General features: G+C 45.0%; 1 protein-coding gene across 1 annotated transcript in view; it reads right to left on the bottom strand.

The window, feature by feature from the left end:
• Positions 1-597: 597 nt before the first annotated feature.
• Positions 598-17,640, bottom strand: part of LOC137095262 (cation channel sperm-associated auxiliary subunit gamma-like) — an 85,413-nt gene continuing 68,370 nt past the window's right edge. Inside the window, exons 21-30 of the mRNA XM_067461715.1 lie at positions 17,336-17,416; positions 16,101-16,157; positions 12,855-13,011; positions 12,508-12,571; positions 10,845-10,943; positions 7,654-7,752; positions 7,373-7,465; positions 5,158-5,257; positions 3,067-3,193; positions 598-1,288 (exon numbers count right to left, since the gene is read on the bottom strand). Of these exons, the coding sequence (XP_067317816.1) occupies positions 1,155-1,288; positions 3,067-3,193; positions 5,158-5,257; positions 7,373-7,465; positions 7,654-7,752; positions 10,845-10,943; positions 12,508-12,571; positions 12,855-13,011; positions 16,101-16,157; positions 17,336-17,416 (1,011 nt within the window). The 3' untranslated portion in view covers positions 598-1,154. The remainder of the gene's footprint in view (positions 1,289-3,066; positions 3,194-5,157; positions 5,258-7,372; positions 7,466-7,653; positions 7,753-10,844; positions 10,944-12,507; positions 12,572-12,854; positions 13,012-16,100; positions 16,158-17,335; positions 17,417-17,640) is intronic.

The raw sequence follows: 17,640 nt of genomic DNA, 5'->3' as shown, positions 1-17,640 counted from the left end.
TGCGGATGACTAGGACATCTAGAAAAGGCAGTCTTCCTTCCTTTTCTTTTTCCATAGTGAACTGGATGTTAGGGTGGATGCTGTTCAGATGTTCCAGAATCTGTTAAGAATCTGTGAAGCCCACCTCCTTCAAGATGAACTGAACCACTCTCCTGTCAAAGAGATGTACTAGTTGTTGCCAAAGGGATTATCTCTATTATGATTTGCTCTATATTCTATAGTTACTGGAGAAGTTATTTCTCAAAACAAATTCCACAATAATTTAAGTCTTTATTGAATTAGACAGTTTTTTTCAAATGACAAGCAAATAAAGAAATACATAAATAAATCCTAGAAACAAAAGCTAGAGGAATATGTAGTTAAAATGAAATCTGCATTTTAGCAAGAAACCTTTGAAAACGAGCTGGGAAGATATAAAGTTTTTGTTTTTTGGCCCATAAATAGTGTACACCAAGGCACTTTTTAAACCTCAAACCAGCTCAGGAATGGGACATGCAGGGCCAGACACTTCATGAGGTGGATGTAACAGAAAATAAATTAATCTTACCCATTCAATCCTGTCTGGAATAATTCTGTGTCATGCCACAGTGTGTAAGAAACTACCAAGGCAAGAAAATAAAATGCATGTACTATTAGAGTATCAATGAGTGGACCAGTAAATGGAACAGAAAGGGAAAGATGGTGTTTTCCTTTCTGGCCGTGGTTTTAAAGAGTGGATTTTATAGGTTACCTCCTCGATCAGGCATAGGCAAACTTCGGCCCTCCAGTTGTTTTGGACTACAACTCCCCATTGTGGTGGTTGAAGTCCAGAACACCTGGAGGGCCACAGTTTGCTCGTGCCTGTCCTAAACAGTCTTAGTAATTTTATGGGCAACCAATGGCATCTGGAACACTTCCTATGACTTCTTTGCATGCCTCCTGCAACCTGTTCATGCAGCACAAGGATCCATAGGTGAACTTTTGGGAATCACTTCCAAGGAGGCCGTGGCCTTCTCTGAAGTTCCCCACATTTCCCCAAAGGATCCAACAGTCTCCAAATTGCCACAATGCTGATAGTCACTTGCTTTGTCCCAGAAATCCTCTGAGTCCAGAAAACGAAAGGAAGAGCCCTTCACATCACAGGCAGAGGAGTGCAGGAAATCAGCTGGCTGGCCTTACTGCATCCCTGAGGCTTCCGCTGGATTTGATCTGGAGGAGTGTTGGACCAAACTGCCTCGGATCCCGTCGGAAGTCATATGATGCAGTGACGATTGGCTGGTGAACGATGAGGTGAAGGTGAGGCTGGATGCTGGCGTAAAAAGAGACGGTGAAAGAAAGCATTTTGAAACACATTCTGGAAATCGCGAACACAAAGGGTAATGAGAGGTTCAAGGTGTTGGTTCATACACTGTCGCACTGGAGTATGGGACTGACAGTGTAGAAAAGGAGAGTCAGATGGGGCATCTATGCCTACGGGCATATCTAAGGACAGAGTCAGACTATTCGATAACGGTAAATGGTGGACATACTAGCACAGCTGGTGCTGATAATAGGCTGGTTCCCTAAAACTTTCCTGACATAGATTGTTCTGTCGCGCGCTGGGCCTGTAAAGAATTCCCTTTAGGACAGGACGTGCAACCTCTGCCCAGCGAGAAGCCAGGGGGCCCAAAGAGAAGTTCTCAGAGGTTTTCCACCACAAACGATCTTTAGATGGCTTGAAGTATAACAAAGTCCTTTATTAATGAACAATCAAACAGAAACTTTTCTTGTCTTCAATAAAGTTAACCAAATGCTTCCAGGCTTTTATGCAACTGGTAGCTTCCTAAACTTGCCCACGAAGGACAGGCAACTGTCTTCAATAACTTCTTTACTTTAAAGGAAAAGCTCCTTTTAAACTTCTCCCAGGCTGACTGTAATCTAACCCTTGCTGATGTGGGCTCCGCTACCGGGTCGAACTGCGTCTCGAAGCACCGAGTGGACCTACCAGTAAAGGCTTAGATATTCTCCAGCTGGAGTTCTTTGGTCTTTCAAACTGTTACCCTCCGAAATTCTTCAAAGCTTTAGGGTTGTTTCCCTGGAAATCTTTAGAATCCTTGGAGGTTCTTAAGACTGTTCTCCCCCGGAAAGTCTTAAGGGTTGAAGCTTTTGTACAGGGGAAGCTTGCACACGTCCTGTACATTAGCTTTCCTTGCTGAGACTAACTAAAAAATGGCTCCCTTCCCTTCCCAATTGCCCTGAGCAAGGGGCTGGACCAAAACTTAACGATGATGGACAGGTGACTTGCCCTACGACTGCAACCAAAGGAAGTCACCTATCTGCAGAGTCCCTGAAACCTTGGATTGCAAACAAACATTTAATACAAAGCAAATAAAGCTGGAGCTTCTGGTACAGCCGTACCAGCACATAGATTTTTCCTGCTTGCAATGCAAGAGAAAGGAAGATAAGCCCCACATCCTTCAAATGTCTCAATCTGGCAGGGACAGTCCTAATTAATTCTCTGCCATTCCACATTTCCAGCAGTTCTTATAATGTTCCCCTGACAGATGGTCATCAATCCTCTGTTGAAAAGCCTCCAAAGAAGGAGTTTCCACCACAGTCCAGGGCAGAGATTTCCACTGCTGAACAGCTCTTACAGTCAGGAAGTTCTTCCTCATGTTCAGGTGGAATCTTTCTTGTAGTTTGAAGCCATGGCTCCATTGCATCCTAGTCTCCAAGGAAGCAGAAAACAAGCTTGTTCCCTCCTCCCTATGACTTCCTTTCACATATTTATACATGACTATCATGTCTCCTCTCAGCCTTCTCTACTTCAGGCTAAAACCTACTTCCCCATTCAGCATTTTAGCAAGATAAGAGACCACAATTATGAAATGGAACTATTGTCAAAAATGGATCAATCCTACAATCCAGGGATAGGAGAGTATGCTGTAGGTGGGGAAACCAGTCACTGAAGAGTTGCTGAAATGAGCACGGCAATGGGAAGAGCAACTTCAGAAAGCCTTCAAGGTAACAGAAGTGTCAGGAAGGCTCTCAAAACAAGGCATGTTTCTTCTTTTTCATATCACTCAATGTATTGTTTTGACAACTCACCTGTCCGAAAGACCAATGCTTCTTCCATCCTCTTCATGAGCTTGCCAAAGTAGGACTTGCATGTGGGAGCCATAGTAAGGACCATTATGTATAGGATGAGCATACCAAAGATGACGCCCATTGATACCTGGGAGCAGGAAAAGACATTTGTAAAGAAGAGATGTTTGATTTGTTGCCCATCGGTTAATTGTAGACGTATGTGGGCGGACAGCACAAACACCACGAGAGAGGAAACAGGACTGCTCCTTGACATGAAGGAGGATGAGAAGAGAGGGAGTATTCAGGAATGGATAATGTGGTGGAAGACCTCTCCAGGTGGGCCCCACAGCTTATTTATTTCTATAGTCTCTCATCTATACTTTTATTTATATAGATGAGAGACTGGAATTCCACTTTAAAATGGACCTGTTCTGACTTACAAACCAATTCCTCTTAAGAACAAACCCACAGAATCTTGTTTGTGACTTGAGGACTGCCTATACAACATATACTTTTTAGTGTATTGTTGAAGGCTTACATGGCCGGAATCACTGGGTTGTTGTAGGTTTTTTTGGGCTATATGGCCATGTTCTAGACTAGAGGCATTCTCTCCTGACATTTCCCCTGCATCTATGGCAAGCATCCTTAGAAGTAGTGAGGTCTGTTGGAACTAGGAAATTACAACAGCAAAACAACGGAGAGGAAACAAACAAGGACTTCTAATCACCTCTCAACAAAAGATTGCCCCAGGCACTGCCAGGCCATCAAATTCTAATCAAGGTGGTCAGTTTGAGAGGGACATGATTTAGAAAAATGAATTCCCAATCATTGCAAGTCCCAGAAGCCCTGTCTATAGAGAAAACCTTGATTGCCAGAAACTTCTGATGCATAGAGAAAGCTAGCAAAGAGAAAGAATGATTGGGTTGTTGTATGTTTTCCGGGCTATATGGCCATGTTCTAGAGGCATTTTCTCCTGATGTTTCACCTGCATCTATGGCAAGCATCCTCAGAGGTAGTGAGGTCTGTTGGAAGTAGGAAAATGAGTTTATATATCTGGAAAGACCAGGGGTGGGACAAAGGACTTTTGTCTGCTGGAGAATGATTGTTCTCTGTGTTCTTTGTTCAGTCAAAGATACTAGCAGTAAGTCACTCCCTCACTCCCTTAATTTTCTCAGCCGTAGAAGAAAAGCAATTTACATATAGATAAGCAGACCAGAAGTTCCACAACTCAGGGTCAGAAATTTCAACAGAACCATTGTTATAGGCTTTTGCTGTTAGAAACATAGAAGAACCAGTAAGATTCCAAATTGTCAGCCACAACCAATGAGTGATTGATTTCTATAATACCAATCAAACTGTTTTAATGAAAGTCATAAATAATCAATGCAACCAACTTTAGGTTGGACAAACCCCTGGATTGCATTCCTATATGCTTGTCACTATTGCTTCAGCTGCGCAATAAATAGCATTTTGCAATTTTGAAGATTCAACTTTCATGGTGTCCTTCCTCGCCCTCCCTGGGAAAGGGGCGATCTGCTCTTGGATTTGTGGATTATCTTGGTCATTTTTGCCCCTACAAGTTGAAACATTGACACCTAGCTCCAACAGACAAGAATTCTTTGTCCCACAATGGTCATTCCACAGATATCTAAACCCATTTTCCGAGTTCCAACAGACCTCTGAGGATGCCTGCCATAGATGCAGGCGAAACGTCAGGAGAGAATGCCTCTAGAACATGGCCATATAGCCCGAAAAACCCTACAACAACCTATACTTTTTAGGATTTCCTTGAGAGTCTGCCTGAGAGACGAGAGTCCTAGTAATGAAGACGAAATGGGTGTCTTTGGGCAAACTCATATTCTCTCAACTTCTATAGTTGAGAGGGAGTTCAGGGCAAACCTCCTCTGAAGAAAACCCTTGGAGAAGGTCAGAGATGTTTTGAAAGCATGTTAACACCACAAACAAGATGGCACGGCCTATATACATTAAATTCTTGCTTCAGCAGAGCTTGGAAGCACTAGAGAGAATGAACTGCTACTGGTGGAGCCATGGCAAGCACATCGAACGCTAGAGAATAAATGCCAAGAGGCATGGAGGCCCAGCAGTTGTTACCTCCAAGAGAAAGAGGGCTCTGGTATAGCTAAGGCGCAGGCCGTGAACGTGGATGATGAACTCCAAGGCGTAGTCGCAGTAGGTGGTTTGGTCCACTCCCCTGCGGAAACAAAAAAGGAGAGAAGGAGTTTGGCTGCTGAGAAAGAAGATCCTCTTTTGGTGGAATATTAAAGATCAACTGGGTATTTTTGATGACAAAAGTGTGAGTCAAGCACTGAAAGAGTTAGTAGGCCGAAGCCTGTTAGAGTTAGTGGGCCAAAGTGAGCGTCGCCCTGAGGAGAGGGAGTAGGCCGAAGCCTGTTAGTGTCAGTTTGCCTCAGTGAGGGAAATGGTCACTCTGTGACAAAGTGTGAGGCAGGCACTGAAAGAGTTGTCGAAGGCTTTCATGGCTGGAATCACTAGGTTCTTGTGGGTTTTTTCGGGCTATAGGGCCATGTTCTAGAGGCATTTCTCCTGACGTTTCGCCTGCATCTATGGCAAGCATTCTCAGAGGTAGTGAAATCTGTTGGAATTAGGACAATGGGTTTATATATCTGTGGAATTCACATCTAGCTCCAGCAGAGAAGAGCTCTTTGCCCCACCCCAGCCATTCCACAGATATATAAACCCACTGTCCTAATTCCAACAGACCTCACTACCTCTGAGGATGCTTGCCATAGATGCAGGCGAAACGTCAGGAGAAATGCCTCTAGAACATGGCCCTATAGCCCGAAAAAACCCACAAGAACCTACTGAAAGAGTTACTAGGCCGAAGCCTGTTAGAGTTAGTGGGCCAAAGCTAGCGTCGCCCTGAGGAGAGTGAATAGGCCAAAGCCTGTTAGTGTCAGTTTGCCTCAGTGAGGGAAATGGTCACTCTTTGACAAAGTGTGAGGCAAGCACTGAAAGAGTTACTAGGCCGAAGCCTGTTAGAGTTAGTGGGCCAAAGCTAGAGTCGCCCTGAGGAGAGGGAGTAGGCCGAAGCCTGTTAGTATCAGTTTGCCTCAGTGAGGGAAATGGTCACTCTGTGACAAAGTGTGAGGCAAGCAGTGAAAGAGTTAGTAGGCCGAAGCCTGTTAGAGTTAGTGGGCGAAAGCTAATGTCTCCCTGAGGAGAGGGAGTAGGCCGAAGCCTGTTAGAGTTAGTGGGCCAAAGCTAGCGTTGCCTTGAGGAGAAGGAGTAGGCCGAAGCCTGTTAATGTCAGTTTGCCTCAGTGAGGGAAATGGTCACTCTGTGACAAAGCGTGAGGCAAGCACTGAATGAGTTAGTAGGCCGAAGCCTGTTAGAGTTAGTGGGCCAAAGTGAGGGAAATGGTCAGTGTGTGAGGTAAATGTCTATATGAGAGAAGCCTTTTGTGAGGTAGCTCCAGTGTATAAGGGCTGCTGTCTATATAAAGCTATTATGTATTTGTTTATTCGTGTTGTGGAAACCTTGTTACTGTAAATAGTACAACTATATTATTTTACCGCAAAGAAAAGCCTCCTATGGAAGAGACAACATTGGTCTGAGTGTTTTTGTTCTCTTTACCACTTTGGGCTCCTGGAGCTGGATCAATCTCTACTAATGAGTTGCTCAGCTGTACATTTAGGATTAGGGTCTTTTGTCATTAAGGCCACTCGCCCAATATCTTTCATTTCCCTCCCTCGCATTACCAAAATGAGGGTTCAAATCCCCATTCAGCCACAGAATCACACTGGGTGATCATGGGCAAGTCACATTCTCTCAGCCTCCATGGATGCCAATGGAGTGTTGCCCTAAGGATGGAAGTCCTGTTGGAGATCAGCCTGAGACTCCTGAGCCTGATGGGTTCACTGATGATTTAGAGAGGATGATAAAGGTAAAGGTAAAGGTTTTCCTCTTGACATTAAGTCTAGACGTGTCCAACTCTGGGGTCTGGTGCTCATCTCCATTTCTAAGCCAAAGAGCCAGCGTTGTTTGTAGACACCTCCATGGTCATGTGGCTGGCATGACTGCATGGAGCACCGTTACCTTCCCGCCAAAGCAGTACCTACTGACCTACTCACATTTGCATGTTTTCGAACTGCTAGGTTGGCAGAAGCTGGGGCTAACCGCCGGAGCTCACCAGGCTCCCTGGATTGGAACCGCCGACCTTCCGGTCAGCAAGTTCAGCAGCTTAGTGGTTTAACCCACTTCACGACTGGGGGCTCCTAAGCATAATAAATTAAGATATAAAGGCACAGAGTTTTAAACTAAGGTAAACTGGAAAGTGAACAGTTACCTGTTTGAAACCTTCATCACAAAGAAGTACTCCGGAGCAGAGGCATCATTGGGAACAATGTCGTGACAGGGAGAATTCTTCTGGCAGACCCACCTTTGAGAGAAAGAAGGTTCATTTCACATTTCAGAGTTGAGTCCAGGAGAGCTTTTTAGATAATATCTTGTAGGAAAGGAGGCCGAACAGGGAAGGAAGGGAAACATTGAAATCAAGGGGGATTGCCTCTTTTATTCAGGATGGAAATCAGAGACAGAATCAGAATAAATACACTTGGTGAGCCTTACAGTATTCCAGAGCTGTCTTGAGAGAAGACATTGAAACCTTCGGCATCGGTGTTGTTATCTTCACCATCAGCCCTCAGCCAGATCAGACTGTTTGTTACGCTAGGAAAAGAAAATGAAAACAACTCAAGTTGGAAATTGGGCGTAGTTGGGAATCCTGCAGCCCTCCTGATGTTGCTGGACTACAACAACAGCCTAATCCACGGAGAAGAATGCTAGGCGCTCAAGTCCAATACTTTCAAGAGGAAGGGATGTTTGAAACCCCTCCAATCCTGAAATTAACACTGTAGGTTGGGGCGGAACCACCATATCGCTGTGTCTAATTTCCGATCCAGAGATGATCCAGTGGGATATCTTGACTGATGATGTAAACCACTGCTAAGAAACAGGCCACTGTCCATCCATCGAGGAAGCAAGTTTATGTTAGAGGCCAAACCAGGCCTGAAGATGGATTGAACTGGAGTTTAGGAAACCTCCAAGAGCAGTTCAAGTCAAACTGTTCCCCTTCCTAAGATATTTCTGAGACTTTGATGAGAAATTTCATTAATACATTAAATCAGTGGTTCCCAACCATTTTTGACCAGGGACCACTTCACCTGAACAGGAACCACTTTGACAGGGACCACTCTCCAACATTAGTGCCAAAAGGGTTACTAATCAGTTTTTGGTCAACTTCAGATCTGGTTTGATTATTTGGGGTGCTGATGCAGAAAATTGCATTGGCTAGACCACATCAGCTCTAATTTCTGATACAGAGCATCTGCCATCCAGTAGTCTCCATCTGCTCACCCACAGAAAAAACATATTTAATAATCTAGTGCTGATGTGGTAGTAGTTATCTTTCATAGATAGTCAATCTCTCCCCCTCAGACATCCCTGATGCCTTGGCACTAGAAGAGGGCTCCGCAAGACCAGTTCCTCTTGTTGCTGCGTGGTTTCGAGGCAACGATGTAGTAATGGTGAGGCTGTGGACCAGATTTGCATTCTTGGTGGTCCATGGACCACAGGTTAGGAACCACTGCATTCAATGGTCTCACTTCAGGTTATTCCTCCAGGATAGGCAACAAAGATGCCTGTTGTCACAAGACATGCTTTTAAAGCAGGAGTGGGAAATTTGTGGCCTTTCAAGCATTTGGTGTACTGTCAGAGGTTTTATACAATAATAAAACAACCGTTACAAAACGAGATACCCACAGATAGGTGAAATGGACTTCTGCAGGAACAAGAACACAGAGACAGTATCTAAAAATATGCAGGAAGGCTTTTCTCTTCTTAGTTGCAGCAATATATACAGTGCAAACAACATATACACATTTTAGTTTCTCTCTCTCCCTCTCCAATTCTACAGCAACTCTCAACGAGGAGCACTTAGTTAGTTTAGTCTAGACCTCTGATGGCGAACCTATGACATGTGTATCAGCACTGACACGTGTAGCCATTTTCAATGACACGCAGCCGCATACAGAGAAGTATGGGGCTGCATGCCAGGTGCAGTAGCCGAGGATGAAACATTTGCTGTACTGTATTGTAGTCACTCTGTAGCAGAGGTCTGTAGGCCAATACAACAGATCTTTGGCACAGAGCATCTAGTTCTGGGACTTCCAGTAAGGCTGTTAAAGAATCTTTGACCTCACTTCCGGCCGGTGGAGCAGGGAGCAGCGCAATGCCGCGGGGGATGCATCTCTGGGGCGCTGTAATCACCATTACCAGCAACCACATAACCACAGCAATCATCACCCAATCTACTGTTTTAGGGTGTCGTGGATTTCTAATTGACCATCATTACTAAGATAAGATAAGAAAACGGCGCTCCATGCAGTCATGCTGGCCACATGACCTTGGAGGTGTCTACGGACAACGCTGGCTCTTCGGCTTAGAAATGGAGATGAGCACCACACCCCAGAGTCAGACATGACTGGACTTAATGTCAGGGGACTACCTTTACCTTTACCTACTAAGATAAGTGAGGGGGAAGCTGGAAGAGGCAAGAGCCTGTGCTATGGGTGCCATTTCCCACCATTAGAAATAGCAGCAGCCATCTTAATTTACATAAACAATGCCATCTTGCAGCATAGTACAGACTCCATTTCACCACTATTACTGTTGTGCATCCTTATGAACCCCTATTTCTGATTAACCCTGCCCTTTCCTAAAAGATAGTTACATGTGCCATCTTGTGGTCAGTTCGGCTAGTTATCCCCTAACTGCCTAAAGTTATACTGTATATTGCATTTTTGTTATTTAAACTTTAAATATAGTAAAATTATGGGTTTTTTTCTCAACGTGACACACTATCCAAGTTATGCTCAGCTTTTGGGTGAATTTTGACACACCAAGCTCAAAAGGTTGCCCATTACTGGTCTAGACTAAGGGTTTAGCTTCAATTATGTCTCCTGTATGACAGTAGGAATATATCTAATTTCTTCTCTCCTCTCATTCGGATTCTTTAAAATGGACACTTTTCTACTGCAAGCTTTTTTGGATCAGACTTCTGCCTTCTTACACTGTAGTATGGACAGAATGTGCTGTGTGCGTTGAGATCTCTCTCCTTCTGTGTGTGGAGAGATATAGTGATTGAATTTCCCCCCTCTGTTGAAATCTTAGAAGAGATGGGTTCTTGATTAGTTGATTAGTTCTTGACTCAGTTCTTGATTATTAAGAAATGCAGTTATTTGTTATTATTCTAAACAAACTTTTTGTGATTTTTTAAAAGATTGGATACTGCATGTTTGCCTCCTAAGTTCTGAATTCTTTACAGACACATCACATGGCACTTCACACTTCGTATGCTGTGAGCTGATGCTTAACTTTATGTGCCCTGTTTGTTTTTGGATGTTCCGCTTTATATTTTAGGGTAGTTTTCCCTAACACAACTCTCTCCAACACCCACCATCCATCCCTCATCAACCCTCACCACGGAGAACACAATTTTATACGTCTCCCATTACATCGGCCTCCACACTCTGATTACAGGAACACAGAACTTTTACATGTAGTTAAGAAATGCCAGGTAATTTACAAATCCTGACACATACAACTGCCAGCATCCCCTCTCACTGGCCAAGATGGTTTGGGCTGGTGAGAGCCTGAATCCAACAATGACCTGAATGACCACAAGACCCACCAAATGCCGCTTAGGAATCAACTACTGCAGAAATGGCAGAAGAGTGTGAGAGACCATGCATTGTATGCACCTGCCAATCATGGTGTTGTAGCGCGGAAGGTCCTCCTCTTTGAAGTATTCAATGTTATCGACTGAAAAAGCTCCCCCACCAATGACTGTGAAGATATAGCTGTCATGAAAAAATGGGAAGAAAAAGAAAATAAGTCTGCATGCAAAGGCTTTAACTCGGTGTTTCTCAACCTGAGGGTCGGGACCCCTGGGGAGTCAATAAGGGGTTTCAGAGGGGTTGCCAAAGAACACATTATTTCTGATCATCTTAGGAACCCCCTTGGCGGAGAAGGCTGAAGATCTCTCCACCTGTCTTTCTCTTCCTTTTTGGAAACAGGCAGCAAATCCTCCCACCAACCCCCCCCCCCCCCCTTCTGCTGTGATTGTAGGTGAACTATACATCCCAGCAACTACAACTCCCAAATGTCAAGGTCTATTTTCTCCAAACTCCACCAGGGTTCACATTTGGGCATATTGAGTATTTGTACCAAGTTTGGTCCAGATCCATCACTGTTTGAGTCCACGGTGCTCTCTGGATGTAGGTGAACTACAACTCCAGTACTCAAGATCAATGCCCACCAAACCCTTCAAATATTTTCTGATGCTCATGGGAGTTCTGCGCACCAACTTTGGTTCCATTCCATGTTTGGCAGAGTTCAAAATACTCTTTGATTGGAGGTGAACTATAATTCCCAGCAACTACAACTCCCAAATGAGAAAACCAATCTCCCCCAACCCCACTAGTATTCAAATGTGGGTGTATTGGGTATTTGTGTCAAAGGTGGTCCAGTGAATGAAAATACATCATGCATATCAGATAATTATATTGCGATTCATAACAGTAGCAAAATTACCGTTATGAAGTAGCAACGAAAATAATTTTATGGTTGGGGGTCACCACAACATGAAGAATTATATTAAAGGGTACCAACATTAGGAAGGTTGAGAAGCACTGCTTTAACTATTCCAAAGCCTTTTGAACACTTAGGACAAAATCTTCACTCCTTTTTCCTGGAGTTACCTAGCCTGCACTTTCTTGCAAGGATGGTGGTATTAGAGGAAAAACTGGATGTTGCTGAGCGAAGGAGAATGAATTTGACAGAGAGGGCTATGAAGGAGGAGGAGGAGGAGGAAGATGATAATTTGTATCTTTTTTTCTCTGGGGACTAAGAATGCTGCACACATTGAGGAGGCTTATATTTGCAGAGCTAGCAGGAGAAGCTTATGTTTGATGCAGGGAACACAACAGAACATATATGCCACAAAAAGGCCACAGCCCCAATCCAAAATTGTGGCAAAGAGAAAGGAGTATGATCAACCAATAAACAGAAGGCAGCCGGGCATGAATGCTTTTGAAACCTCAATACCTACTGGGAAGGACAACATTCTGCCTCCTTCTCTCCTCCTCCTCCTCAGTTAACTCAGTACAAACAACTTTTGCATTTTGAACTCATTCTGCAGCAATTGTAGTTAAGGGAGTAACTGTGAGGAAGCGAGAGGAACCTGGACATTTTTAAGGAAGCTGAAAATGTGGCGCAACAAAGGATTAACCAGGAGTGTCCCTGTCCAAGTGCATTGGGTTTGGACCCAGGTGCCTCCGCCTTGTTCCAAAGAACTTGAACAAAGAGCTTGAGAATCTATTCATCCCGACTCAACATTTCCACAAAGCTGTGCTCAGGCCTCACCTTCCATTGAAACGTCCTGAGTGCCCTGTCACCATGTCTTGGATCAAGAAGAAAGGGTAAAACACTGCCAAGAAAGAAAAGAAAGAAGAAAGTGTGTCAAATATGCTGAATGCTTGGAATGGTCCCAGGTGGAGCAGGCTGAACTGAACAACCCCTCTTGAAACTGTCTTACTGACCAGAACTAAACATCAATTTTTACTGGTCCTAGTTGAGGAACCACTGGATTTATGCATCTTTTCTGCCATAACAATCAGATATATAACCATGTCCGTTCCACTCATCTGACTTCCCAGCTCACTTCATGGCAGAAACCCAATGCACCCAGGTATTCCTCCCGCTGTCCTTACCATCACTGAAGTAGAAGCAGGGCATCTCGGGGTCCGGTTTCACACAGTCGAAGTAGCGCTTGTTCTTCTCGGTAGTGTAATTTTTGGTGTAAGTGATGTCAAAAGCCAGCCTTCTGCCTGGAGGACATCCAATATTGATGCTGATTGTATCACTGCCCTGCAAGGTTGGCAGAGAGTAAGAATATTATTTATTTATTTATTTATTTATTTATTTGCTATACTTGTATACCGCCGTTTCTCAGCCTAGCCGGCGACTCAACGCGGTTTACAACAACTTATAACAAACAACAGTATACAGTTTAAAAGCATAAAAACACGATCCACAATACATATATCAATAAACAATCCAATTCATCTCTTGACTAAAATCGCAATCCAGTTTCGTCATCCAAATTGCCAGTCCTTCAATCATTACACTTATTGCACTGAGTTAACCGAACGCCTGCTCGAACATCCAGGTTTTTAGTCTTTTCCGGAAAACCATCAATGAGGGGGCTGATCTTACCTCCATGGGGAAGGCGTTCCATAGCCACGGGGCCACCACAGAAAAGGCCCTGTCTCTCGTCCCCGCCAGCCGCACCTGTGAAGCAGGCGGGATAGAGAGCAGGGCCCCCCCAGAAGATCTTAGGGTCCTGGTGGGCTGATAGGCTGAGATACGTTCGGATAGGTAAGTTGGGCCAGAACCGTTTAGGGCTTTTAAAGGCCAGCGCCAGCACTTTGAATTGAGCCCGGTAGCAGATCGGCAGCCAGTGGAGCTGGTACAGCAGAGAAGTTGTATGCTCCCTGCGCTCTGCTCCAGTTAGTATCATGGCTGCCGAGCGTTGGACTAATTGGAGCTTCCGGGCCGTCTTCAAAGGCAACCCCACGTAGAGAGCGTTGCAGTAGTCTAAACGGGATGTAACCAGAGCGTGGACTACCGTGGCCAAGTCAGACTTCCCAAGGTACGGGCGCAGTTGGCGCACGAGTTTTAACTGTGCGAATGCTCCCCTGGTCACCGCTGAAACCTGGGGTTCCAGGCTCAACGATGAGTCCAGGATCACACCCAAACTGCGAACCTGTGTCTTCAGGGGGAGTGCGACCCCATCCAACACAGGCTGTAACCCTATACCCTGTTCGGCCTTACGACTGACCAGGAGTACCTCTGTCTTGTCTGGATTCAATTTCAATTTGTTCGCCCCCATCCAGACCGTCACAGCAGCCAAGCACCGGTTCAGGACCTCGACAGCCTCCTTAGTAGCAGGTGGAAAGGAGTGACAGAGTTGGACATCATCCGCGTACAGATGACATCGCACTCTGAAACTCCGGATGATCTCACCCAGCGGCTTCATGTAGATATTAAACAGCATGGGGGACAGTATAGAGCCCTGTGGAACCCCACAAGTCAAAGGTTGTGGGGTTGAACAGGAGTCTCCCAGTAACACCTTCTGAGACCGGCCCTCGAGGAATGAGCGGAGCCACTGTAAAACAGTCCCTCCAAGACCCATTCCCGCGAGGCGTCCCAGAAGGATACCGTGGTCGACGGTATCGAAGGCCGCTGAGAGGTCCAGCAGCACCAACAGGGACACACTCCCCCTGTCGAGCTCCCGGCGCAGATCATCCACTAAGGCGACCAAGGCTGTCTCGGTACCATGCCCCGGCCTAAAGCCAGACTGTGCCGGATCCAGATAATCCGTGTCTACCAAGAATGCCTGGAGTTGTGAGGCCACCACACGTTCCAAGACTTTGCCCAAAAAGGGGAGATTGGAAACAGGCCGAAAGTTGACAAATTGAGTGGGGTCCAGTGATGGTTTTTTCAACAGCGGTTTTATTACAGCTTGCTTTAAGCTGGCTGGAATTTTGCCTTCCCGGAGGGAGGCATTAACCACCACCTTCACCCACTCGGCCAATCCCCCTCTAGCCTCCTTCAGAAGCCAGGATGGGCAGGGGTCTAGGATGCATGTGGTAGCTCTCATTCCTCCAAGCACCTTGTCCACATCCTTGGATTGAACCAATTGAAATGAATCCATCAAAACCGGACAAGCAGATGCTCGTGTTACATCCTCAGAGACTGCCGTTAATATGGTATCCAGACCAGAGCGGATCAAAGCGACTTTGTCTGCGAAGAACCGAGCAAAGGCTTCACAGCGAACTGCCGAGTCATCAGGGCGCCCATCCTGGATGGTGGGTTTTAAAAGGCCTCTGACAACTCGGAACAGTTCAGCCGGACGGTTCTTTGCAGACGCAATAGTAGCCGCAAAGAAAGTCTTCTTTGCGGCTTTTATTGCCGCGGCATATGCCCTTAAAAAGGACACAAACCGTGTTCGATTTGGCACGCTCGGATTCGAATAAGCCTTTTGCATTTTGGGGTGGAATCGGAGGAACACCTTGAGGAGACAGACTTGGAGCGATATGCAAGGAACTTCCCTTCTTGGACACAGAATGCCCCAGAGAATGTGGCTGGCATCATTAATGCATGAGTGTAGGAAGAGATGGCAGATGGAAGGATGCCATGGCAAAGGGATGAAGGGAAGAACGGCTTGCAGAACAGCAGAGAGAGGGAGATGGGTGGTCAAATTGTTTCAGGGTCCCAAAGATCAAATATTAATTCTATGTGTTGTCGAAGGCTGTCATGGCCAGAATCACTGGGTTGCTGTGAGTTTTCTGGGCTGTATGGCCATCTTCTAAAAGCATTCTCTCCTGATGTTTCGCCCACATTTATGGCAAGCATCCTCAGAGGGTGTGAAGTCTGTAGGAAACTAGGCAAATAGGGTTTATATAACTGTGGAATGTCCAGGGTGGAAGAAAGAATTCTTGTCACTTTGAGGCAAGTGTGAATGTTGCAATTGGCCACCTTGATTAGCTTTTAATGGCCTTGCAGTGTCAAAGCCTGGCTGCTTCTGCCTGGGGGAATCCTTTGTTGGGAGGTGTTAGCTGGCCCTGATTGTTTCCTGTCTGGAATTCCCATTTTTTTGAGTGGTCAATTGCAACATTCACACCTGACTCAAACAGACAAGAGTTCTTTGTCCCACCCTGGACATTCCACAGATATATAAACCTCACTTGCCTAGTTTCCAACAAACCTCACAACCTCAGAGGATGGCTGCCACAGATGGGGGTAAAATGTCAGGAGAGAATGCTTCTGGAATATGACCATACAGCCCGGAAAACTCACAGCAACCCACTGATTGTATGCGTCTTGGGGCTTCTTGCAGAAGGACAGAACAGGGATCATCTCCCTTGCCATCAGGAAGGTAAAGCCACACTTACCTTTATGACTGGTCCGTCATTCATGTAATGGTAGCAGTTCATCCCTGAGTGTGCAACCTGGGAAAAGCAAAACAAACTGAACACATTTCAAGTGAAGGGCTAGCCTGGCACACCAAATGGTCTCTGATGGGCCATGCTAGCCCTGTAATAAGAAATTCAATGTGCAAATTTGATAAATGTGAATTTAAAATGATGTGTGGGAATGAATGGAAGAATGGAAGGATGTATGGATGGAGCTAATAATTTTGGAATCACCAGTATAATATTAAGGCCTGCAATGACTAACTACCTGCTTGCTGGACTTGCTAATGAGAAACCCTGATAAGAACTGGGACAGGGATAAAGGAAATGTTTGCAACATTCCTTATGTTAAGAAGGAAGTCAACAGAAGATCAACACCAATCAAGAAGATCAACATCTGGCCAGGAAACTGGGATGGATCCAGGATGGAAGACGTCTATCATTAATTTACAACTTTGGGACTACATCAACAGAATTTTCCTATAAAAGACTCAGCCTAATAATGCTCAAATCGTGGCAGACCGAGGAGTCTGATCCACCCGCCATGCTCTGCTCCATGGGAAGGAGAGAGGTGGTGTATTTGGAGAGTGTCAGATATGCTATGGGAAAGCATGATTCTGAACACTTTGGGGCTTCTTTCTCAAGGGAAGAGGAAGAAGTGCGCTTTTGGAGTCTTAGATTTTGTGCAGGGAGTCAGGTTCTGCTGTATGGAAAACAGAGATCTGGTCCTTGGCACTGTTCTTAGGGAAAGAAGTGTTGGCATTTCGGCGTTTTGAAGTTATGGCGTTATGGAAGTTATGGAACTATGCGTTGGCAGGCTGCAGGAAATCAGGGTCTGGCCTTACAGGTGCTTCTCCAAGGAGGGAGAAAGGATATGGTAATATTTGGATGCATGTGGATGAATGCATGTACATGTGTGTGAATGCTGAGTGAAAATGTAATTCCCCTTTGTTTGTTTGTTAACCAATGTAATTGTGAATCCAATGTAGTTGCATAGAATCTGTATGTCTGTATGTCCAATGTCATTCTTTGTCTAAATGTTTTCTGTAATCTGATATATCTTCTCACACTGGAAATTGCAATAAAAAGAACCTATGCTTCAAAGTTATTGAAAAGTCATTCATAACAGCCCTAACCAAAGAGCTCCACTTTGATAATCAGAAAGAAAGCCATTGAAATTAAAGAACGGGCATTGATAAAGACTGTTCTCTTACCTTTAAATTAGCAGAGCTCTTCAACAGCTCCTTCCCACTGAGCTGTTGCATTGGGTAATGGCCACTGTCTGAGATTGACACCTGTGAGGAGGAGGAGTTGTTGTTATAAGTGAGGCAAGACAAAAAAAAATGTGAAAAGAAAGGTTTTGTCACTATCAGGCTTCCCCATTTTCTATGTCGGCTTCCCCTTATTGCAAGCCTTTCAAGTGTGCAGAATCAATGACCAACGTATTTGTATTCTCACTTTTTCCATGCATAGAATTAACTCCACAATTTTGAAGCTGGCTCCTCTTGCTTTGTTTTTC

Source organism: Anolis sagrei, chromosome Y (genome assembly GCF_037176765.1).
Source record: "Anolis sagrei isolate rAnoSag1 chromosome Y, rAnoSag1.mat, whole genome shotgun sequence".
In the NCBI taxonomy this organism is placed as follows: Eukaryota; Metazoa; Chordata; class Lepidosauria; order Squamata; family Dactyloidae; genus Anolis; species Anolis sagrei.
This window is presented reverse-complemented; position numbering and strand designations above follow the sequence as displayed.